The sequence below is a fragment of the Primulina eburnea genome, chromosome 12, assembly GCF_022965805.1.
Source record: "Primulina eburnea isolate SZY01 chromosome 12, ASM2296580v1, whole genome shotgun sequence".
NCBI lineage: Eukaryota > Viridiplantae > Streptophyta > Magnoliopsida > Lamiales > Gesneriaceae > Primulina > Primulina eburnea.
Genome location: NC_133112.1, coordinates 30,896,879 through 30,921,062, shown reverse-complemented (window position 1 = coordinate 30,921,062; position 24,184 = coordinate 30,896,879). Strand labels below are relative to the sequence as shown.

The 24,184-nt window shown below is 36.2% G+C and overlaps 5 protein-coding genes across 5 annotated transcripts; 1 reads left to right on the top strand and 4 right to left on the bottom strand.

Annotated features, from left to right (window-relative positions):
- Positions 1–1,296: 1,296 nt before the first annotated feature.
- LOC140808132 (heparanase-like protein 2) lies at positions 1,297–4,157 on the bottom strand. Its single transcript, XM_073165160.1, has 9 exons — positions 3,697–4,157; positions 3,559–3,595; positions 3,046–3,229; positions 2,796–2,944; positions 2,477–2,710; positions 2,210–2,399; positions 1,947–2,072; positions 1,764–1,863; positions 1,297–1,654 (listed from the first exon to the last, which is right to left on the bottom strand). Exons 1-9 carry the CDS (start codon positions 3,901–3,903, stop codon positions 1,349–1,351), a joined length of 1,533 nt encoding a protein of 510 aa, XP_073021261.1. The 5' UTR covers positions 3,904–4,157; the 3' UTR covers positions 1,297–1,348.
- Positions 4,158–4,712: 555 nt separating this feature from the next.
- Positions 4,713–6,750, top strand: LOC140807306 (pentatricopeptide repeat-containing protein At2g20540-like). The gene has a single exon (XM_073164104.1). The coding sequence runs from the start codon at positions 5,015–5,017 to the stop codon at positions 6,608–6,610; it is 1,596 nt and encodes a 531-aa protein (XP_073020205.1). The 5' UTR covers positions 4,713–5,014; the 3' UTR covers positions 6,611–6,750.
- Positions 6,751–6,811: 61 nt separating this feature from the next.
- LOC140807307 (uncharacterized) lies at positions 6,812–10,464 on the bottom strand. The gene is made up of 11 exons (XM_073164105.1): positions 10,234–10,464; positions 9,407–9,560; positions 9,198–9,269; positions 8,893–8,964; positions 8,371–8,442; positions 8,120–8,263; positions 7,954–8,034; positions 7,776–7,847; positions 7,603–7,674; positions 7,173–7,244; positions 6,812–7,087 (listed from the first exon to the last, which is right to left on the bottom strand). Exons 1-11 carry the CDS (start codon positions 10,334–10,336, stop codon positions 6,997–6,999), a joined length of 1,005 nt encoding a protein of 334 aa, XP_073020206.1. The 5' UTR covers positions 10,337–10,464; the 3' UTR covers positions 6,812–6,996.
- A 3,988-nt stretch (positions 10,465–14,452) lies between these two features.
- On the bottom strand, positions 14,453–16,728 carry LOC140808273 (probable inactive purple acid phosphatase 2). The gene is made up of 2 exons (XM_073165348.1): positions 16,005–16,728; positions 14,453–15,794 (listed from the first exon to the last, which is right to left on the bottom strand). The coding sequence occupies exons 1-2, from the start codon at positions 16,695–16,697 to the stop codon at positions 14,517–14,519; spliced, it is 1,971 nt and encodes a 656-aa protein (XP_073021449.1). The 5' UTR covers positions 16,698–16,728; the 3' UTR covers positions 14,453–14,516.
- A 1,077-nt stretch (positions 16,729–17,805) lies between these two features.
- Positions 17,806–20,044, bottom strand: LOC140807468 (putative SNAP25 homologous protein SNAP30). The gene is made up of 5 exons (XM_073164317.1): positions 19,799–20,044; positions 18,764–19,228; positions 18,595–18,688; positions 18,335–18,462; positions 17,806–18,177 (listed from the first exon to the last, which is right to left on the bottom strand). Exons 2-5 carry the CDS (start codon positions 19,178–19,180, stop codon positions 17,980–17,982), a joined length of 837 nt encoding a protein of 278 aa, XP_073020418.1. The 5' UTR covers positions 19,181–19,228; positions 19,799–20,044; the 3' UTR covers positions 17,806–17,979.
- Positions 20,045–24,184: the final 4,140 nt, after the last annotated feature.

Genomic DNA, 24,184 nt, shown 5'->3' with positions numbered 1-24,184 from the left:
GAGCGAGATACAAATTTTATGCTTTTGTGTGCCAAATCGGACATTGGTATGGAATGTAGTTTTTATGATCGGCTTATTGTTGTTTTGTTTAGGCTGAGAGTCTTAAATTAAAGTCGATATTGATTGTCAAGCTGATATAGGTATGTTACAGCTCGGTAACATACGGCGGTAAAACATAAATTATGTTTTAATTGTCATTCTGTGTACACTGATCATGTCTATGATTTGTTGACTTTTGTAAATTTTCAAATGCATTCGTTGTGATATATGTTTATTATTGTGACATATTATTGGCATTTAGCATAGGGAATAATGTTATGACATTCATGTTGAGCCCTATCGTTCTTGTTAGCCGTTGTTGATATCTGTTGTTATCTGGCATTGTTGTTTATCTCGGGATCAGAGTGTGGCTGATAGGCCTATACACATGAGACCGTAGATGTGATTGAACAATCCCGTGGTTAGTGTAGCCTTTTGAGGTGAGCGCTGGGATTGTGTCATCTAGTTCATTCTGTTGTGTCATCCTATTATATCGTATCAGCTGTATGGAGGCCAAGTCAGAGGTGTTGTTCAGCACAGCTTGGTGGTAGGTCTGTTTAGCTGCCAGATGATGTAGCTCTTCTGTGTTGTTGCTCGAGCATTATTCCAGTTGTTATCGTACCATTTATTGGCTCCTGTTATCCCGATTATTCGTTGAGTCTTTCATGTATCGCATATTACATTTTATTATATGATTATTCATTATTTATGTTTATTGTTGTTATTGTTGAACTGTTTCATACCAGAATCCTAACATCATTTGTTTACTGAGGGGCTGCTTGGGTTGCTTTTGGGCACCATGGTAGATCTCCCGAGTCGTTTTGCAGCATCAGGACGAGGTTCCGCCAGTGGAGCTCGGGATTGAGGGTGGATTGCTTGGTTCTGATCAGTGGAGTCTCTCAGTTAGTCTATATGTATGTCTTGAAGTTTGTTTCAGTCTCGTGTTGTAATTTATTTACCGGGGAGATGCCATGTGTATCTGTATTGTTATTTGGATTTGATGTATGTTGATTGTTGTTGTGTGCTTGGCGGTACATGCATGTGATTGTTTACAATTATCGCAGCATCAGTCTTCAGTCATTTTACTATTTTTGTATGCTTGAGTTTTTCGGGATGTCTTATTTACGGGGAGGTCATGCTGAAATTTTTCTAGGCCCTGAGGACCGTTTTAAAGTATTTTAAACCATTTTCGCTGCAAATCTAAATCAAACCATTATTGTTTGATCATTAATTGTCATTAAAGTAAATGAACCTCACATATTTTCCTTATAAAAATTCCTTTTAAAAAACAGAGAATAAGAACAAGCTTTCAAGCACAAGCTGGTGCTTTGAATCCTTTAACAGTGACAAAAACTATCGAATTGGGTGCTAATATAACAGGAAATTTAGCGTCGGCAATCTTTGGATTCAATACAGGAATATCAAATGATTCTGTGAGCTTCAGTGGAGTTCCATTTAGCAACAGCACATCACTTAGAATATTTCCATCTTTTGGAGCCAAATGGTACTCTTCCCTTTGATTGTATTGTCCAGCATACAAATTCACGTCATTGGTTATCGAAACATCGAACGTCGTTGAATTCGACATGTTGATCAAAAGCACAGATATTCCTGTCTGAAAAAGGCATCATATTTTCTCAGACTTTACAGAACTTCTTGTAGGTTGTATAAAAATGAATAGTTTGGATTATTTTTTCACATTTCTTGTTTGTGCATGAACTCACTGTTTTCTTGGAGCAATGAGAGTAGGCACGCAAGAATGGGGAGCCATTGTGAGAAGCAGCGAGCACTTTCTTTCCCATCAAACGACTCCATAAAAGCGCACTATAAACGACAACAAACTTGCATGTAGATGATAAAAGTTACTTAAAAAGAAGATTTTGGAGAATTGTCGGATTGAAACTGACCCATAATAATCCGGATTAGGGATGAATGAAGTCGTGTTCAGTAGGCCATAGTTTCCTCCAATTAAGGTTTGTCTGCAGAAAACCTTGTGGTTGAATCTTGATGCCTTTCCCATTTGATCCAAATACCTGTTTTTTCAATAAAATCTTGTTCTTAGGATCATCAAAACAATCAGAATACTGGGTCATTAACATTTTTTTATATCATAAATTTTTAACTGCTTGCACATATTTCCAATAAATAGCAAGAAAGAGATGTATTATACCAAAATCCATTAACAAATGTATGTGAAACATCCTTGCCACCACTGTTATAAGCCCCACCAGCTTCTCCAACCCATGCACTTGCCCACGGTCCAAATGAACTGATGCTGGTTGAAATATCGCTATACATTTGAGAGATTCCATCAAGAAAATTGGGATCTCGAATCTTGTCGATAAGACTTGGATCATTACCTGGAGAAGATCAAATAAATCTAAATGCACAAACGCAAGAAATTAGTGTGATGAACCTTGTTTATATATGCACAGACCTGCCCCGAGATTGTAGATATGGTGTGTTAAACCATCAACTATATTCGGTCCCGAAGCCTTCAGGAATGTTTCAAACCATTGCTTCTCGTAAAATCCACCAGGGCCTAAAACTTTAGGTTCTTTAGTTGGATTCGGGTACAAATTCTTGATTAGTTTTTTTAGTGCATTCATATCTTTGCCATATTGTTCTGCTTCTATTCGTCCGCCTATCCCACTTCCACTTAGCTCATTTCCTACATATATATAGATATAGTAGAAAAAATCTATGAGGGGATGCCTCTATTTGCAAGAAACTTATGAACTTTTCAATAGTTTTACCAAGTTCATATGAATCAATCTCGTATCCTTTATAGGCAGAGTACTTCATGAAAGAGTAGGCGTTTCTCCAGTTCCAGCCACCGCTGTACAGAGAACCATTGGTCTTCTTCCTTCCAATGAGGGCATTCAAGCCAAATGTAATCTTAGCCCTGCAAGAATACCATTGTTTCCTCTCAAGTACGGTGATTCATTCTTAGAAAATGAGAGGAGTAAAACCATGATATTGACATTTCAATGTATGGAAATATACCTGGTCTCGCCGAATAATTTGTTCATGAGATCCCATCTATCCAATTGAAGACAACCTATTGAAAATCCAAACAATCCATAGTCACTTCTTCTGAAATGCGGGCATTTTTGGGCGAAAGTTCCGATTTTGTACAGAACCTGATCTTGCAGTGAACCTCCAATTCTGATCCGAAGAGGGTTGAATGCTGATTCCCAGGAATAGCAAATCGAATTTCAGTTATGTAAACTCATGAAATATACTTGGTCCTCCGAATGAAAACAATCCATAAAAGTTCAAAAATACCCAGTTACTGATGACCAAAAGTAACAGGGATGGATCAGCAGGCTAGAACAAGTTCAAAATTCATGCGTTTGTTCGTCATAATTTACATTTCACACCACATTTGAAAGTAACTGAGACTCTCGTATTATAAATGATATATATCTATAAATATATATAGATATATGCAACAGAGTGTATCTCAATGATGATTTGAACAACAAATTAACAGTATACCACGTTCCAAACACTGACCTTTGATGGCATTTGCCAGAATCTTGTTATTCAAATCCTGAAAGAAAAAAAAGGAAGACAAAAGAACAAAAACATGACCACAAATTTTTTCTGTATTTCACAATAAATGGAAATCTAAAACTTTCAAGAAAACAGTACCAAACTGAGAATGCCCACGTTTCCCCATGGGCATTGGTTATAGTTACATTTAGTTTCCGGCCACCAATCCAGTGTGGCACATATGAAGTTATCATCTGTCTCGGCTATGGAGTTTACTCCCTTCACTGTTAACTCCACTTTTTCCTCACATGAAACACACAACAATAATGAAAAAAGACAGCAAACAATAACACCCTTTAATTCCATTTTCAGAAAGTTTCAATCTCTGGGCCAATCCGTGAAGATAACATTGATGTATTCAAGTGATCCAAATCTTTTAGTCCATCCCTCTTATTCTGTGTTCAATACTTAACATTGGTATTGTTTCCTAAAGTAACTAGAATAAAGCAGAGAACCCTTTTGAAAAAAGAATAAAACAAACACAATTGTCAAATACAACTTGGCAGTTAGTATAAAAAAAATTGAAGATTGAAAAAGATAATGGTTGGATATGAAATAAATAAAGTAGTGTATCCACTCTCTATATGCCCCAATGGTCCCAAATCCACAAGACCACAAGACTTTTCTTCATATGATTTAAAACCCTCTATTATTATTCAATGATATCTCTGTATATTTATTTTTCATGTCCATTTATGATATTGTAATCTTTTACTCAATTAAGATGACTTGAATACATCTCTTTTTCACATTAAATATGATTGTTTATTTCTTCATGTTCGTTAATTAGCATCCATGAGAAAGAAAATATGGGCAAACATCGGTTGTGATTGCTTGATTCGCATGGTGAGTCGTAGGGGTCAATAAAAGTGTCAAAAAATAATTAAGGAACGCTAGAGCGGATTTAGATCTTCTGTTGTGGCTAAAAACACAGCACCACTTTTTACAGGAGATGATCAATTGATCATCTGATGGATCTCTTATAGTGCAGATAAATTTGAAAAATTGTCTCATTTCGTGTAAAAAAAAAAAGCACAATACAGGTTCAGCCACAGCAGATGATCCAAATCCCGATAGAACCCAGCTACTAGCAATAATATTTTTGACTGTAGAGATTTAGAGCAATATTTTTGAAAATTCACATGTAATTTTTTGTATATATTTATTCTTTTCAGTAGATTTTTAGCTAACTTTCAAAGATTTGAGCTTTCTAGATCTAGATATATTTAATAATTTTTATATCATACAATAATTATATAACCAAATGAACGCAATTACACACAGGCTGTAACGCCATAACCTCAACACATGCGCTTCTGTCCCACAGCATGTTTATTGTTTTCTGACTTACATTTTCGGCCGTTTCGAATCTCTTCTTCTGATGTGTAAACGTGGGAGAACTTGGTAATAGAAGCAGATGACAAACAGATGCCTTAATCTGTTGGAAAAATGTCGGAGCATAAAACAATTAACGCAAGCTTATGCACTTGTAATCACATGCGGGCTTGGCAGCAATTCCTTTGCTCTGAGCAGGATCTTGGCATTTTGCTCGGACCCTTTTCATGGCAGCTTATTTTATGGCCGAAAAATCTTTGAGCGAATTGAAAACCCCACAATCTGCATATGTAACACAATTATTAAAGCTTTTCTGCTCAAAGATCAAAACGTCGAGGCTTTGGAGATATACAGAGTCATTTTGAGATATGGGATGTTCCCTGATAATTACACATTTCCTTATTTATTGAAAGCTTGTGCAAACACGAAAAATTGTAATCTTGGAGGGTCGATGCATGGGCATGTTATTAAGCTGGGTCTATTGTTCAATAATTTTGTGGGCAACAGTATGATTGTTATGTATTCTGCTTTTGATGATATGGAAGCTGCAAAATGCGTGTTTGATGAGATTTCTTGCCAATGTGTTGTGTCTTGGACCGTTTTGATTTCTGGGTATTGTAAAAATGGGGATGTTTATTCAGCAAGATTGATGTTTGATGAAGCCCGTGTGAGGGATATTGGAATTTGGGGTGCTATGATATCAGGGTATGTACAAAACAATTGTTTGAAAGAAGGTTTGAAATTGTTTAGGTTGATGCAGATTCATGGCATTGATCCAGATGAGGCAGTTTTGGTTAGCATTCTTTGTGCTTGTGCTCATTTGGGCTGTCTAGAAATTGGATTATGGATCCACAGATATGTAGAAAAACACACAAAATTGTTATTTAGTGTGAAATTAGGTACTGCAATCATTGATATGTATGCAAAATGCGGGAGCTTGGTTTTGGCGGGGATTATGTTTGATAAAATGCCTAAAAGAGATCTTATTTGCTGGAACACTATGATTTCAGGGTATGCAATGAATGGTGATGGAGAAAGTGCACTTGAGTTGTTCGATGAAATGCGGAAATTGGGCGTTAGGCCAGATGAAGTCACATTCATTTCTTTGTTCACTGCGTGTAGCTACTCAGAAATGGCAGAAGAAGGTCTAAATTTGTTGAATATCATGTGTAATGTGTACAATATTGAGCCCAAGAGTGAGCACTACGGATGTTTAGTTGATTTTTTATGTCGTTTGGAGCATATAGAAGAAGCTTATAAAATAGTTCAAAGGGTGCCCATTTCAGGTTCTGCAACTGAAGAAGCTATAGCTTGGAGGGCATTACTCAGTGCTTGCCGTAATCACAGGCAGATCGAGTTGGCAGAGGCTGCCGCTGAGAGACTTGTGAAATTAGAACGTCACAGCGGAGCCTACGTGTTACTGTCAAATGTGTACTCAGCTGCAGGGAGACACGACGAAGCACGGAGGATTAGGACAATGATGACAAGGCAAGGGGTGGAGAAGACGCCAGGTTGCAGCTCAGTTGAGATTAACGGTATCGTTCACGAATTTGTCGCGGGAGAGTGGACGCATTCAAAAATGGATGGGGTACACAGTATTCTAGAGGTGATTAAAGGGGAGTTTGATTTCTTGCAGTGCAATCCAGGTACATTTCATGTACAGTATGACTTCACATGATTTCAGCAAATTGGTGTTTCATTCTTGGAAGGAACTCAATTTTTTTAGGGTTTTTCTTTCAAACATGTACATGATTCTAATAGTGAGTCAGCTCTAGCGGGAAATCCGTATTTATTCATTTAAAAGTTATCGATTCAAGATAAAACAATTTGGGGTTTGTTATGTTTAAATTTCCAAGAGGGACAAAACCTCAGAAGTCTGAAGAAAAAACTTCAGAAAACTGAAAATTAACTGAATCAAATGCTATATGTACACTTTCAGCAACATAGCAGAACCCAAAAAACTTCGATCTTTTTTTTCACTATAAGCTACATTTTACATAAATCTAAAATGACAAATAATCAATGAAAAGAAAACTGGAAGACAGCAACAATTGATTCATTTGCCTAGAATAGGAACTCTGAATCAGAAAGTTCCAAGACTTTGTGGTCGCCAATAGGTTTCACACCAGGTCGGAATGAATTTCCTTCAATATACCTGAACATAAATCAAACATCATGATCGAGATATAAATCTGCAAATAAGCTTCTTTATCAAGCATATTTTGACGTGCGGAACTAACATCTCCTTTAAAAATGGGTGCTTGTAGAAGGCATCAGGAATCCTCCCAGAAAATTGATTGTGATCCAAGTACCTGAATCCAAGAAACAGCTTCAGATAGGGAAAAATTCAAAAAAATTTCAGCTAGTCATGATACATTTCAAGTTCGGCTTAGTTTCAGTGCAGGGAAAACACTAATATACATGAGAGAGAAGGTGACTAGAAGCAACATAACAAGCACAAAATGCACAAAGTCGGGTCGGCCTGTCCTGTTATAAACATATTACCAAACTAGACCATCCATCCAAGTGGGGGTAATAATCTCTGAAGAACAACTGATTTTTTTATCAAAAAAAGTCAGATTAAAAGCAAACAAGAGACGAGCCCCCTTTCAAGCCAAATATGGTATCTAGAGATCAATTGATGCAAAGATGATGACAAAGCACACTTACAAGTAAGTCAAACGAGGAATATGAGCTGGCCCAAATGGAATAACACCGGACATTTTGTTATGTGATAGATAACTGTGTCGACAAGAGAGTTAACTTCAGAAATTGAGACAGCGGTAGATGAAAAATAAATTAAAAAACTCATAAAAATTCCATCGACAGATGAATAAACTTACAGAATCTCCAAGTTCGTCAAATTTGCAAGCTGTGATGGAATGCCCCCAGTAAGGTAATTGTTATTAAGATAACTATACCATCAAAACATATTGGTCCCATCAAAGACAGCCTAGATAGTTGAAATTAGAAAATAAATGTAATAGTCAAACAAAATAGTGCTAAGTTAGCAAAGCATACAGATTACGAAGTGCTGGGAAGCATCCTTCTATGCGAATAAGTTCCCTTATAGTCCCAATCAAATGGTTGTTACCAACATCCCTAGAAATAATAATCATATAAAGATATTAGGTAAACAGAGAAGACGTGAAAAATGCACACTCTAAGTCATAGTAGGTAATATTACAGGTGGCGTAGTTTCGGCAAAGTTCCCAATTCAGGTGGAATTCTCCCAATCAAACGATTCTCATGTAGTAGAAGATAACGGAGCTCAGGAAGATTTGCAAGTTCCTTCGGTATTTCACCTTTGAAATTATTAAAACTCAAATAGCTGCACACAATTCATACATTAATCTTTTAAACACGCACACGCACAAAAAAGCTTTATGCAAAGGTAGTCCCCACATATTTGATCTGTCAAAATATAATATCACTTACAGATGTGTTAGCTGCTGTAGTTCACCAATTTCAGAAGGAATAGCGTCTTGAAATTTATTCCACCTCAAATTCCTAATGAAAATAGGATAAACCACAAAAGAAAAAGAACAAGTCAGAAAAGTGATAAATATTTTACTCATAAAAAAAGAAAGAAAAGAAAATGAAGAGAAGAAACCCAATTGGACTCTCTTTGTGCTTAACTAGGTCATCTTTCATAGAACTAATTTAGACAGGCATTTTTTATAAACCTTTATGAAAGGAAAGAAGCAATGGTGTTTAAAAAAGTGAGCAAAGCCAAAATCCATATCATCAAGTAAAATCAAGCGTGACTTATATCACTTAAAGAGACAGTTGCCTGACATGTACATCTCAATCAGAGATTCTCTTGCACATATACTTAAATATCACATGCATACACAGTTGCATATTTTAAATCTATATACACCAAACAATTAAATGATGCCACACGGGTAAGCAACTGAAAACATAGAGCTTATTGAATTAGAAAGTAAAAGAATTTACAGAATCTTGAGATGCTTCAAACGCCCGATTTGTGATGGAATTGGCCCATTCAGTTTGTTATTATGTAGATCCCTGCCATCAGAATGCTAAGGGGTGAAAATTAGCATATGCAACTCTATATTTCCTGTAATGTCATTATTCTTTAGAAGTGCATTATTAGTTAGTTTATGATGAGGTAGATCAGTTTTCAATGAAGTCATTGAGAATGGTTTTCCTAACTCAAATACAATTCATTCAAAGCCAAGAAGAATTAAACTCGAAATCTCAGTTTCAATTAATTAGAGGAAGAAGATGGAGTATCATACAGCCTCGTAAGATCCACGAGATTCGTAACTGCAATTGGAAATGGACCAACCAGGGAAACAGCATAAACTTCTCTGCCAGCAAACAGAAATTGAAAGAATTCCACATGAGGTAGTAAAATTAAACAATAAGCGAAATAATGTTACTATTTGAAAAAGCTACTGTGAAATAACATGTTCTTCAGCAAACTGTACAAGGACCATAAACTCACAATTCAGTAACAACTCTATAGTCACTCCCACTAACAACGGAACATGTGACACCAGACCATGGAGGCAAATCGCCATCTCCACAAGGGTCATCACCGACCCAAGCGTAAACTACCCTCCATCCAAGTGATGCTTTTATTTCGTTCAACGCCTTCACTGCAATTGATTAACATTAGATCGGAAAATTTAGACACACATTGATCAGAATACACATTCAATCACACCTCACAAACCACTCGTTCTTCTTCAATTTCATTGAGAAAACACAGAGCACGTTATGCAGAGAATTAAATATTCGTGAAGACGATGAAACTGAAAAATTAACCGACAGTATGACACACAGTTGCTAGGAGGCCTCAAATATGTTCTCCTTACACGGGAAGAGAAAATATCGAATTGAATTGTCCTAAAACGATCCAGTAAGCCCTGCTTCAAGATTTGAACTCAGGAAAGGCCATCACGTAACAACCACAACACCTACGGTCCTACACTTCTAGAATTGGATGTAACGAAAGTCTGAAACTGCTCCAAACCCAATCAATCGAATTTTCATGTATTCCAATCAATTAACGAATCAAACCCAAGACACTCCCTGGATCAAAATAACATCTTTAACAGCACAAATATCAATAATATTAGTAATTAATATTAGTAATTACTCAGACAGTAACAAGTTAAAACCTACTTCAAATGATCCATCCCATCAAAATAACTAAAAACCCAATCACAATCAACATTCATTTCATCACCAATCAGCTCCATTTCTTGCATAAAGTGAACATGGTTCAACAGAATTGAAAGTGAGAAAACACCGGATCTGGAGCTTTACCATCTCGTTTGAGGGTTTTGCTGTGAACGATGCCGTTCAGGAGCATAGTTATCACGATAACTAGATGCCACACTGTACAGAGAAAACGGAAATGAATCGCCATTTTTGGCAAGCTTTTGCTGCAGCGGTCCAAGTTACCGACAATACATTACAGAGCTGTGTGAGACAGACGATTAGAATGGGTTGACATCCCAGATTCACGTGTGGAGACGCGTTCGATATTTTTGGATCCATTCCAAATAAATATTTATATGGTAAATAAGTATTTAAATTAAGACAAAAACTTGTATGAGACGAATCTTATATTGTGAAACGGATCTCTTATTTGGATCATCCATGAAAAAGTATTATTTTTTATGCTGAAAATATTACTTTTTATTGTGAATATCGATATGGTTGGTCCGTCTCACAGATAAAGATTCGTTCTTAAATTAATTTAACATCTGTTGAATTAAAATAACATTTTACACGTAAACTATTAATTTAATTAAAAAACTATGATTTCATATGCAGTATACTTCTGTTTTAAATATAATTATACTCCAGAAATTTTGTAATTATAATACAACATGCTATCAAAAATTCATTTTGTATTACATCTCATATTTCATAAGTTGGTGAAAAATACACCAAATTAAATACGGATAGTTCACGCAATTATGGGTACTAAATTTATATATAACAAAAAAAAAATCACTGTATAATTTAAATTGAAAATCACGTTTAATATAAAATCTCGTCATGAATTCATTTTGTGAATATATAGCATAATAATAGTTTATACGATAGTACGTTTTATAATTGATGATAACAGTACAATTAAAATATTTTGAATAATGCAGCAATCTAACAGAAACAAGTATAAAATTAATTTGTGGTCTCCGCGAAAATTAATAATGTTGATAATCCTTTGTCAACCACAATAGATGTCAATTTATTTTAAATAAAAACTATGATTTATCATGCACATAAGATATAATATCTATACTTGTTAGCCATACATCACAGGTAAATAATAGTGAACGACGACAGCAGTTTCGTGCATATAAAGACAAAGCACGAGACAAAAGAAGTATAATGTTTGAGGTATAAATATCATGTATATAAAAACAAGAAGAAAAAGTAAATCAAACTGATGTATGTAATAAGTACAGTTTCGTTAAAATAGATTTGTCTTCTCCGATATGTGTTTTGAGGATCAAAATGAACGACTGTTTTTCAAAATACAACAGGCACATGTAACAACAGTAACACAAAACGTCGTCGAACTGAATTAGTACATGAACTTTATCAGCAGATTACTTAAAACCATATATAAATCGGAAACTTTGTTAACTAAGACATTCCAATTATAGATTATATATGTATATACCATCCAACAATACTTTTACCATAACTATATCGTGCGTGCATGATACATCATAGTTTCAAAATATTATATTATGTTACAAAAATATTTTTCATCTTGTGATAGAATAACTCAAACAACGATGAAATAAGATTAATTTAATCGACTATATATGGATAATTTGAGTAGGATATTTCAGAAATATATGTTTTACATATATATAAAAAAATTGATATACTTCTTGATGTTTGACATATATTTAAATTTTGTGAATAAATTTTACACATAAATAATAGTGTAGTAGGCTGAATCGAACAAGATAATACGATTCGTAACCTAAAAAAATAATTTGAACATGAATATCAATGAATGAGAGCAGTAATTATTATTTCAAGTATATTAATAATAAATTGACAAAAGGTGTGATCACATTAATTAATACACTGAAAAAGCACATGAAAAGACCTTTATGCCCACATTAAATTTAGCATCAAAAATCATGAGATTCATGGGATTTTCTTGAATCTTTCCTCTCGTTTCTAAATTTGAACCTTTGCAGAACTGTACATTTTCTCCAAAGAATTAATTACACACAGCGAAGAACAGAAAAACGTTTTACAATTTCCATGGTTGTTACTTTTTTCTGCTTCCACACCGCAGGCCCCTCCAATTCTCCACAGCAAAGGAATCAGATATCTTTCAACTTCTTCGTGTACGCAAGATACGAGCTTGGAAATCTCTGTTTAGTTTCTCATCTTTCTGCAAGTTATAAATGAAACAACAAACAAAATAGAAAAAAAAAAAAAGAAAGAACTGCTTTAGGTGTACGTCTGTTGCATGCCAAAAAAAAAAGTTCAAGAAATAATGCCAAAAAAGGAAGAGTCGATTGAAATTCTTGAAAAGTATGGGAAAAAGTTTAAAGAAAAGAACCGGGGAATTATGATCATCGGAGGGCTGAGATTCAGTTATGAAGAGGGTTTGGTCCAGAAGGGACTAATCTTTTCTCCACACCGTATCTTGGATCAATCTCATGGCCACCACCGGGCAGCCGAGGCGGCGGCGGAAATGGTGGGCAGTGACAGATCAATAGTTTTTGAAGCTGAAAACAGACGGTAGGAACCTGATGGCCGGTGGAAACAGGGTGGCAAGAATGGTGACGCCGCCGTGCTTGCAGCTCACGTGTTTTGTGATTATGGGATTGGGGATTTGAGGATTGAGTGGCTGATGTGACGATCAGAAGGAGGGAAAGAACTACGATGAATGATACAAGAATTCTGCTGCCGCGTGGGAAGCTACTACAAGCAAGAGCGCTCTTCATTATTGTGAAGGTGAATTTTTTAGGAGGGGGAGGATTTTATGTTGGTGTTCATATATATATATATATATATATATATATATATATATATATATATATATATATATATATATATATATATATATATATATATATATTTCAAATTTTTTATTATAGTTTGGTCGCATGGATAGAAGACTCAAAGGGGATATCATTCTTTTGATAAGTAAAAATTTAGAACATGTATCTTATGAGATGGTCTCATAAATTTTTTTCTGTGAAATGGGTCAACTCTATCGATATTCACAATAAAAAGTAATACTCTTAGTATAAAAAGTAATATTTTTTTATATATGACCCAAATAAGAGATCTGTCTCACAAAATACGACTCGCGAGAACGTATCACACAAGTTTTTGCCAAAAATGAAATCAAATCAAGTCAAATATTTCGATCTAAATGTAGTCTAAATTATTGTATTTTTTGAAAAATAAGAATGAAAATTTCAAATTTGTTTGGATATATAGTGGGCTAGGGGTGGTTGGGTGGAGATTATTATGATTTAGAATTGACTTGTGATTAAGATAGAGAGGCAATATTTTAAGCTAAACAGTATTTCACTTGTCAATGGTTAGAGGGTCTATGAGAATGACTACATATATATGTGTTTGCTGTTATATTTTTTAAGAGTATATGGTATTGTTCAGACTATAAAGATATAATGTAATTGTTCGAGTAGGTGGATATATGAGAATGACTACATGTGCATGTGTTAGCTGTTATTTTTTTAGAATATAAGTATGATATTGTTCATATTATAAATATATAATGTAATTTTGTAATTATATGTATTGTTAATGAGAGTTGAGACTTGTTTATCTTGTGCAAATAAAGTACAAAAAACTAAATCTATCTCAATAAATTAAGAAAACTACCCCGTAATCATTAAGACTGAAATATGAAATCAATAAGTCTCTCGGTTCTCAACCTTAATTATAGGGCCAAGGCATCATAAATATTTCTCGCTCTTTAATTTTAAACATAAAAAATTATATATTTTAATAATACCGAAATATTATTCTACTTAAAATACTTATTTTAATTAAATTATTAAAAAAACAAAAAAAAACATATCATACACACAAACTTGTTTTATATACACATGCAGGGAGGCTGATTGTCTTATCCGACTAAACTAAAAAATTCAAGAATATGATCAAAGGCACAAGTAAGATCACAAAGATCCAAAACAAAATTAGCCCATTTGTCCAAATTACTTATCTTATTTTGCTCCTTTTTTCCTATCCCTTAATTATAATCAAATTATTGGATTTATTTCCAGATGAAAGCTATTTTTGGTTGACCCTTGCCTTTCTCTGATATGAAGTTTTTTCGAGGAATATTCAACCAATTGTGCATATATATATATTGGGAAAATTCTTATTTTTAAAGTGTAGTAAACCCAAGATAAGTTAAAATTACAGATAAAAATTTATAAATCCCCACAAATGGCATTATATTCCAAGAGTTTTGTTTCCTTGTTTTGATTGACAAACCATGCATGTTATATATGCAATAAAATCAAGTAATAAAAAATCCATTCATTTTTCTTTTGCTTTTTTAAAGAAAAAGTGCCATTCTTTCATACTACTTCATTCTTCAAAGGACTCCAATTTTTATCCACAAAACCATGTCTTCCACCATATGACATTTTCCCGATCACATAACCAATTAAACCAATTAGCACCAAAAATAGAATCCTTGAACTTAAATCAGCATGCCATGATAAACTAATGAACTCTGACCACCGCCCCATCACCGTCTCTCCGCCGCCACTCCTAACTACTTCACCTGGTGGTGCAGCTATCTCCACCGCGTCGTGCACCTCTCCATCGTGATTCCCCACATAATAAAGCCCGAGTTTCTCCCTCGTAGCCACGAGCCTAGTGTACCCAAACTCACCACTTCGATACAAAGATCGTACGGGTTGTGGAAAAATGGGGTCATCGGGATGTCCCACCCTTGTTTCCCACAATGGCTGCGAGTCCTGCCCTGCCATCCCAATCACAACATGCACCGGAAACGCAAGCCATTCAGCGTCCCTATTTTTGTCCAGCTCCCCACAAGAAAAGTTATTTAGAGGACAGAACCTTTCATATCTGTGAACATGACCCCATAACACGAGACTGACCTTATTCTTCACCAAAAGTGGCTCCAAATGCTCGATCATCCTCGCCCTCAAACCCGCTTCTCTGTTTTTATTAGCTGTTGTGTACATTGGCCTATGCCCTTGTACCACCACAAAAGGAGTTTTTCTCCTATCAGTCGTCCCCAAATCACGCTTCAAGAACTCATACTGCTTACTCCCTGGTAAGAAGTTTGTCTCAGTAGATAGATACACGAAATGGACCACTCCCATGTCGAATGAATAATACAGATTTCGGGTCTCAGGGGCCTTCATTCCGGTTAGTTCTGAATCATTTCCAGGCATGTTAAAGCGAAGACTGTAAGGCACTCCACATTCCCCTCCACTGTCTTTCTTGTATACCGAACTAGCCCATTTTGGTTTCCACGGCTGCAGAGGCCAGTTGTATTCGTGATTGCCAATGCAAACGTGGTACGGGACTCTAGAGGCAATAGGCTCGATTTGAGTGAAGAAAGTGTCCCATAACCAGGAATAGCCTCTGGCATAGCTGATATCTCCAATGTGCGAGATCATCATGGGCTTATTACCAAAGGATTCAATGTCACGTTTTATCCATCTGATCGTGGACAAGCTCTCTCCTTGTGTTCGATCAAAAGTTTTGTATGGTGCCGCTGTTCCCATATCGCCTAACATGAAGGCTACTGTTTCATCCGAATCAAGATTCTGCGAAATGAAGCTGAACTTGACGCTCCATCCGCCGGGATCACTTCCAACCTGCGTTTTAGAACACAAATGAACATGTCCACCAAGAATTTACTCGTAAGGTATAATCAACAAGCATACTCAGAAGTTCATCTGACAATTTAATCAAGCAATATCATCCATTATCATGATAAAATAAAAGATTCGCAACAAGATGAATCAGCAGTTACTTTTTGGGCAGCAAAGAAATGCAGCAAACATTATAATAAAGTAGTAATTAACCTGATAATAGTATCTTTTCCCTATCTCCAAATTGATCATGACACCATCATGAATAAATCCGGGATCCCTCCATCCAACACTTTCATTCGCTGGAGAATCACACATATCTTCCCTCTCATACCTCGAAACACGGGTACCCACCACCCGGCCCATCTCTCTCCGGGTCAACCCATATCTCACAAAACTCTCTTCCCCATCATGGGTCACGAACATCACCCGCATTTCCCCATCCTTACCCGTCAAGGCCAAATGCACCTGCTCAGGGCCACAACCCGGCTCGAACTCGATCTCCTCCGACTCTGCTAGCAGCTTCTTAGTCCCTGGCAATGGGTTGTGATCGTTGTCCAATCGGGTGACGTCGACTTCCGACTTGGTCCAGTGGAAGATCCGGAATTGGTACTTGGATCGGAGGTTGACAACGGGAAAAGTAAGCGAACCTGACCCGGATCTCCATCCTATGGAGGTGGATAGAAAAATATAACCAATGAAGTTTTCATGGGAGGAATTTGAAGGGGAGTAGATCCCGAGCCAATCAAGCTTGGAAGGTGAGTCGACACCGGACCAACGGATCGTTATCGGATCACCCGACTTTGACAACAGCTTATGACTGACGGAGATTGAAACCGAACCGTGGCTTACGTAAAAGAGAAGGCAGAAAAAATATACGTAGAGGAAGGGAGTTGGAGTGATCATGGCTTGGGTTTCCGTTGTAGTAACATAGGACTTGCTTTTATATGGAAAGCTCTGAATTTAAGATAAGGTTTTCGAACACTTTTGGATAAATACGAAAATATAAATTATAATTTTGAAGTCATTTGCTAAATGAAGGTTAAAAAATTTGTTAATTATATGATGTGATACATACATATGGAGTAACTGAATTGGGTAAAGCTTACATGGTATCGTCCTATATAGTAAAAAAAATTGAAAATTAGAGTAAGTTTTTTGATAGACGGTCTCACGAATCTTTATTTGTAAGACGGGTCAATCTTACCGATATTAAAAATAAAAAGCAAAGTGGGTCTCATGTAAGACCGTCTAACGGATCTTAATTCGTGAGACGAGTCAACTCTACGGATATTCACAATTGTGTTTGGTTGATTGGATTAAATAATGATAGATTAATAGTCAAATATTTATCGTTAAAATTTTAAGTTGTTTTAATAATCATTTTGACCCGGTTTAAGATCCAATTTTATTGATAACTATTTGATGAATAAAATTAGATATTAAACCGTGTCAAAATGATTATTAAAACAACTTAAAATTGTAACAATAAATATTTGACTATTAATCTATCCTTATTTAATCCACTCAACCAAGCATAGAAAGTAATACTTTTTCATGGATGATCCAAATAGATATCCGTCTCACAAATTGACCCGTGAGACCGTCTCACACAAATTTTTGCTTAAAAAGCAATACTTTTAGCATAAAAAATAATATTTTTTCATTGATGATCCAAATAAGATATCTGTCTCACAAAATATGACTCGCGAGACCGTTTCACACAAGTTTTTGTCTTAAAATTAATACTCGATAAATTATAATCTTCTCTTAAATATTATTTTTTTGTAAAAAAATTTTCTGATGTATATATTTTATAATACATTTTGCATTGAAAGTTAAGATAAACTCAGTATGTCATGTTTGTGACAGGTCTTTGCCGGCATGGGACTACATACTAAGGATATAATTTAGCATGGGACTACATACTTGGGCATACACTAGCCTGCATGCAAGATTTACACACACACACACACACACACACACACACACACATATATATATATATATATATATATATATATGAATAATGCCATTATTTATTGATGATATAGCTCTTAGAAAACATTTTTACAATTAATAAAAGAAATAAAGCAATGAAACGGACAGCTTCAAAGATATCCCCCATCGAAAGATAATTGACCAAGTACCAAAATCTAAAGGTAAGTGTATAAGTGAGTTTATTTCATCACTTGCCAATCAAACGCCGTGCACGTTGATTGGCACCTTTCACTCTAGAATTGAGTTCATCAACATCTTGTCCAAGGTGATCCAGGGCCTTGTTTTGCCTGTTCAGTTCGCTTCCCATATCGACAGCCATGCCTTTTAGTTCACCCAATATATTGCTAAGGTCTGAAAGTGCATCATCCTGCTTTCCTTTCTCCAACTGAAAACAAGACAATACAAACTATTTACTTGGAGAAAAGGAGAGGTGGGTTGCCGAAACTAACTTGACACCAAGTCGCTGAGCGTGATCTTAAGACTTGGATATCGCCCGTCACTTCAGATCGTATATGGTATGGATGATGTGCACAAGTATGTACCTCAACTTTCTGCAGGGCATTAGTTGGCTCCGGAGGAGGTGTGCGCGAGCCACGTTTTTTGGGTGCCTGATCTAAGCCCAACTTTTCTCTTTGCTCCGGAGTACTTCTTTTTCCTGTATCATTATCATCTGTCGAAAGCGCAAACTCGTCATCATTTTTTGAAACAATTGATTGTGGCTACTCTACCGTTTATGTTTCTCAGGTAACAATCACATTAATTAATGGATCCATAAGTAACTATCAGGGGAGATGGAAGAAACCTTTTGAAGTTAAAGGACCATTGATCGCCCTTGTCTTCTTTGGCATCCACGGCTTCGAAAACATGCCACCGAGATTATTCAACAATTTCTCCCCCTGGAGACAAACACATTTTCATTTGCTTAACAAAACCTTAACACAAAGATATGATAAGATCAAAGTTACCCATACCCGGCTCAAATCTCGGTCCATATCCACAGCCATCACGTGTGTCCTGTGAATTTGCTCGCCCTGCTGGTTCAACATGTCCAGTGTCCTAGTAGCATCTTGTCTCATATCCTCTGCAATCTTTAAGCAATTGTTCACCGAGTTAGTGGTCTCCCCAGCCTTGTTCATAGCATAATCCTCTAATTCTTGAACTGACATTTTATCTAAGTCCTTTTGCTTGCTTGCAGAAGGCGGCCGCCTCCCGAAAAAATCATCATCATCATCCGGTGTCACAATTATGGGCTCGGAAGATGTTCTTCTAGATGGTGTGATTGTGTTTTTCTTATCTGATTCGGTATCCGAATCAAAAGGATTGGTAGGATCTACTGATTTCTGAGTTGGGGGTTTGTTGTTGGCCGGCGATTTTCTGAAGCCAAACATTCTTGCGAACTATTTAACAACCCCGCCGACAAATTCAAAACTTGGCTCCTGCGGACAGAATATTTTCAAGACCAAAGCTATTTCAGAAATTTCTTGAAATTCATACAGAAAAATAGCCCATTATACTAAAGTCAGTAGTCACCATTGCTCGAAGAAAAAAGTAACAATTTGTGACCCCTTTAAACATACTTAATTGATCATAAACACGGAGCCCACGCTCCAAATTTAAGGCATGATTTTTGTTGATTCAATCATTAATAATTAACTAAATGAAACATGAAATCGAGATAAGATTAACAACTGCAAACGAATTTCGAAAAAAATGAAAGGAAACACACACAAAAGTATGAGATATGAAAAAACCAATCTTTTGCAAAAGATATTGGTAGCGTTAAATTCTCCCCTTACAAAAATGATGTCTCAACTAATGGCACACGATCTAAAGATCCTCAAGCAATTAATCCCTGAGTAAGAATCGAATTTCAAGAAAATCTTAACAGAACCTGATCGTCACTGTATTAAAAGAAATGCGTCTCTGCTCCCAGAAATGACAAGACAAAACAGGGAAACAAATCAAAAAATTTAAGCAAGATAACGCAGAAATCTGCCGAAAATCACCTGATTGATTAATTCACAACAAAAGGGTCTTGATGAATTCAAATAACATTTTTCTGGGAAGAAGGAATCTTGCTTTTTATCAACTGCATAAACGAAAAAAAAAATCTAGAAATGCAGGAGAGGGAAATAAAGAAAACGAAGTAGGAAAATCTGGTTTCCAGAAAATCGAGGAAAAAAGATGGTGAAATTGGTTCGGATCTGTTGGTGGAAAAAGGCATAGAAAATTTCAGAGGCCCAGCGGATAACGAGGCGGGGTCATTTTTTGACCGTTTGAGCTTCACTACCCTTTTTAAATTGTGATATTTATTATTATTATTATTATTATTATTATTATTATTATTATTATTTTTTTTTTTTTTGTTTTGAAGCATATGAATATTATATTTTTTTTAGAGTTCGCTTTTTGTTCGTAGCATCTGTTAATTAAATGATTAATAATTTGATTGATAAATGTTTAATATGATAAGATATGTAATTTGATGGATAGATAATATTACGTGAGGTGCGAATTGAATAAAAGAGATAACATCGTGATAAACATATTTATGACCAAAATATCATTGATATTATATTTCATTTCTATTTATTGTTTATTTTTCCCCAAGCTGTAATTTTTTACGTTTTACCTCCCAATAAGCTTCAGAATTATTCAGGTTTATCCAAAAAATGAGGATTTATGGTTGGCCACTTTGAATTTGGAAGTCGCGATTCATCAACGGTTCCTCTCTACGCTTCTTGTGAAGAAAGAGAATTAGGTTTACAAGTGTGGGGACCCGGACGCTAATCAAGTTCTTACTCATCATTAGGACTAATTAATCAATTATAAAACAGGGTCTAAATTTTTTTTTTCTTAAAATGCGGAACGTAGTGACGTACAACATATATACATCTCAGTATATAAAATACAATACAAGTCCTGTACTGGCTGCATTCAAACTAAACTAAGGTTTAACAACTCATGTCAAGTGTTCCAACCCTATTATACATCAAAATCAAAGTCCGGAATCTCCACTCTAATCACGACCTTTCTTCATCTCCTCAACCCTGAACCTGTCCCACCTGTTGTCATGTACACATACAGACAAGACAACAGCCGGATAATTCCGGTGAGAATATAATCCCAGTATAAATCAACGAAACATGCAATCATATAAACAAATATAAAGCATGTAATCAGGTAACAAAGATATGTATCAATATCTGAAACATAATCAATATCAAATTGTCGACAATGCTCGTGACTCCACGACTCAGACTAGACTCAATCCTAGTCTAGGGATCCCGGTTTCCAGACATTGGCATTCCATATCGACCAAAAGTAATAGAAAAGACTCCAGTTCTATCCACGTCGATATAGCATCGATCACCAGTAATAGAAGAAGCTCTGTTTCTATCCACATCAGTATAGTATCAATCACCAGTAATAGAAGAACTCCGATTCTATCCACATCGATATAACCTCGATCAACAGTAATAGAAGAAGTTATAATTCTATCCACATCGATACAATACTGATCACCAGTAATAGAATGAGCTATAATTATATCCACATCGATAGCCAATTATCCAGTAGCAGACTATGGCACTTCCGCCAATACAATATCTCATGACATTGTGCAATGTGCCCGTGGTGATCCCATCACTATCAGGCACTTCTGTCATTAGACTACTCGTCTAATACCTGCTATCTATAATCAAGAAAACAAGTATATCAATCAAATCAATGCAATATCAATGCAATAAAGTAAAGTATGTGATTTAGGGAAACTCAAGTCTAACTGACTCAAGTCGATCTCCCAATACCACATTGACTTATACCTTTCTTTCGTCGGTTTCTGGCTCAGTCGAAGTCCTGAATTCACAATCTGTCTGGCAATGACAATATAAATAATCTCATGTCACTATACCGTTTAAATCAATAACAATCTGATTAATCTTGATTTAATTCAAAATCAACGGCATAACGGTACAATCTCAGTATTCCCGTCAATACCATATCACCAGATATTAATTACAATCCATAACCAATATCCAATACAGTTCGTAATTCAATCATAATTCAAATCTGTCTGGTATAAATCAATATACCCTAAAAATTCATAACAATTCCATAATCAGTCCGTTTCCTAATCTGACTTCGATTCTATGATGTCTAGCATGTCAAGAACATCATATATGAATTCCATTCAATTCTGACAATAGCATAATTTCAAAGCACGTCAAAACGTAGTAAAACTTACGTCCAGTTGTAGCCTACGTCGATAGGAATTCGGTACCAAAGTCGGATTCAAAATCAGATGGACGGATTTCTCACAAAAGGCGTAAGGATTTTTCTTAAACCTCCCTCGACCCTTTTCTCTCGTTTCTGAAGGATTAAGTTGCTTGTATACATATATATATATATATATATATATATATATATATATATATATATATATATATATATATTATATATATCAAGTTTGCATGTAAAGCGATGTGGCTTGTTTTTCTTGACTTTCGGTCGGCGCTCGGGCGGTAAGAAAATACCGCTCGAGCGCGGCACTCTCTGTCCAAGAATTCTCCGAATGCACTTTGGCGCTCGGGCGGTTAAATATTACCGCTCGGGCGCCATACTTTCTGCCCAAATGCCTACCTTGCTGAACATTGGCGCTCGGGCGGTCATTTTCTACCGCTCGGGCGCCAATTGTTCTGTCCAAAAATGCACCCTTCATATGATTTGGCCACTCTGGTCTCGTAATAGCCCGGTTATAATTATATCTAGTCATAATCAATAATCATCTCAGATTACGATAATTAATTTCTCGGGCATCACATTTCTCCCCCCCTAAGATACGATTTCGTCCTCGAAATCACAGGCAATTAATCATATCACTAAGGAGTATATACAGAAACTGTATAAGAAATGTAATAAAATTTTTACATCAGTGAAACAATGCTGGGAATTCTTGTCTCATGTCAGATTCAGTCTCCCAAGTAGCTTCTTCAACACCATGACGAGTCCATTGTACTTTCACCAACGGAATCATCTTCGTTCTGAGCTGCTTTTCTTTACGATCAATAATCCGGATCGGTCTCTCGACATAACTCAATGTCTTGTCCAACTCAGTCTCGTCTGGTTGAATAACATGTGAATCATCAGGGAGATATTTCCGCAGCATCGATACATGAAAAACATCATGTATCCCTGATAATGAAGGCGGCAAGGCAAGTCGATAAGCACGATCTACTATCTTTTCAAGAATCTCATACGGACCAACGTATCGTGGAGACAGTTTCCCTTTCTTGCCAAATCTGACAATTCCTCTGAAAGGCGAAATTTTCAGGAATACTTGGTCTCCTACCTCGAATACCAACGGTCTACGTCGAAGGCTGGCATATTTGGCTTGTCGGTCCTGAGCTGCCTTCATCTTCTTCTGAATTAATTTTACTTTCTCGGTCATATCTCTGATCATATCAGGTCCAGTCTCAGGGACTTCAGAGATATCATCCCAGTAAGAGGAGATCTACATTTCTTTCCGTACAACGCTTCAAATGGGGTCATCTCAATACTCGTTTGATAGCTGTTGTTGTACGAAAACTCGCAAAGTGGCAATGCATCTTGCCAATTAGTGCTGAAATCAAGCACTACAGCTCTCAACATATCTTTCAATGTCTGAATCGTTCGTTCTGACTGTCCGTCAGTCTGTGGATGATATGCGGTACTTAGATGTAGCTTTGTACCTAGAGCTTGCTACAAACTCTGCCAGAAGTGCGAAGTAAACCGAGGATCACAGTCTGAAACAATCGACTTTGGCACTCCGTGCAGTCTTACCACTTCCTTGACGTAAATATCCGCCATCTGGTCATATCTGTACGTCATTTTGTATGGAGTAAAGCATGCTGATTTGGTCAATCGATCAATCACGACCCAAATGGCATCGTAACCTCGGGAGGATCGCGGTAACTGTGTCACAAAATCCATGGAAATGTGATCCCATTTCCATTCAGGAATGGACAAACTCTGCAACAAACCTCCTGGTTTCTTCCTCTCAGCTTTCACTTGTTGGCAATTCAGACACTTGGCTACAAATTCAGTGACATCTGATTTTTCCACCAATATTGCGTCTTCAGATCGTTATACATTTTCCTGCCACCAGGATGAATGCTAAAACGACTGTTGTGCGCTTCTGTCAGTATTCTCTGTCTTAAATCCGAGACATTCGGCACAACCAGACGATTATTCACATACAAAATACCGTCACAAACTCGATACTCCGATTGATGACCAGCTCTGACCATTGCAATCGAATTCTGTATATTCTGATCAACCTTCTGTGCCTCTTTGATTTTCAATATCAATGCCGATTCAGCTCGAATCGCACATAATCTCAGAGCCTGACAATC

Coding starts and splice junctions, on each gene's coding strand:
- LOC140808132 (XM_073165160.1), bottom strand. CDS start 3,903: ATGGAATTAAAGGGTGTTATTGTTTGCTGTCTTTTTTCATTATTGTTG. Junction 2,945..3,045: donor AAATTATTCGGCGAGACCAG/GTATATTTCCAT, acceptor GTATTCTTGCAG/GGCTAAGATTACATTTGGCT. Junction 2,711..2,795: donor GATTGATTCATATGAACTTG/GTAAAACTATTG, acceptor ATATATATGTAG/GAAATGAGCTAAGTGGAAGT.
- LOC140807306 (XM_073164104.1), top strand. CDS start 5,015: ATGACAAACAGATGCCTTAATCTGTTGGAAAAATGTCGGAGCATAAAA.
- LOC140807307 (XM_073164105.1), bottom strand. CDS start 10,336: ATGGCGATTCATTTCCGTTTTCTCTGTACAGTGTGGCATCTAGTTATC. Junction 8,443..8,892: donor TTGAAGCATCTCAAGATTCT/GTAAATTCTTTT, acceptor TATTTTCATTAG/GAATTTGAGGTGGAATAAAT. Junction 8,035..8,119: donor TTGCCGAAACTACGCCACCT/GTAATATTACCT, acceptor TATTATTTCTAG/GGATGTTGGTAACAACCATT.
- LOC140808273 (XM_073165348.1), bottom strand. CDS start 16,697: ATGATCACTCCAACTCCCTTCCTCTACGTATATTTTTTCTGCCTTCTC. Junction 15,795..16,004: donor GGAAAAGATACTATTATCAG/GTTAATTACTAC, acceptor TCTAAAACGCAG/GTTGGAAGTGATCCCGGCGG.
- LOC140807468 (XM_073164317.1), bottom strand. CDS start 19,180: ATGTTTGGCTTCAGAAAATCGCCGGCCAACAACAAACCCCCAACTCAG. Junction 18,689..18,763: donor TGGACCGAGATTTGAGCCGG/GTATGGGTAACT, acceptor GTTTGTCTCCAG/GGGGAGAAATTGTTGAATAA. Junction 18,178..18,334: donor ATGCCCTGCAGAAAGTTGAG/GTACATACTTGT, acceptor TCTTGTTTTCAG/TTGGAGAAAGGAAAGCAGGA.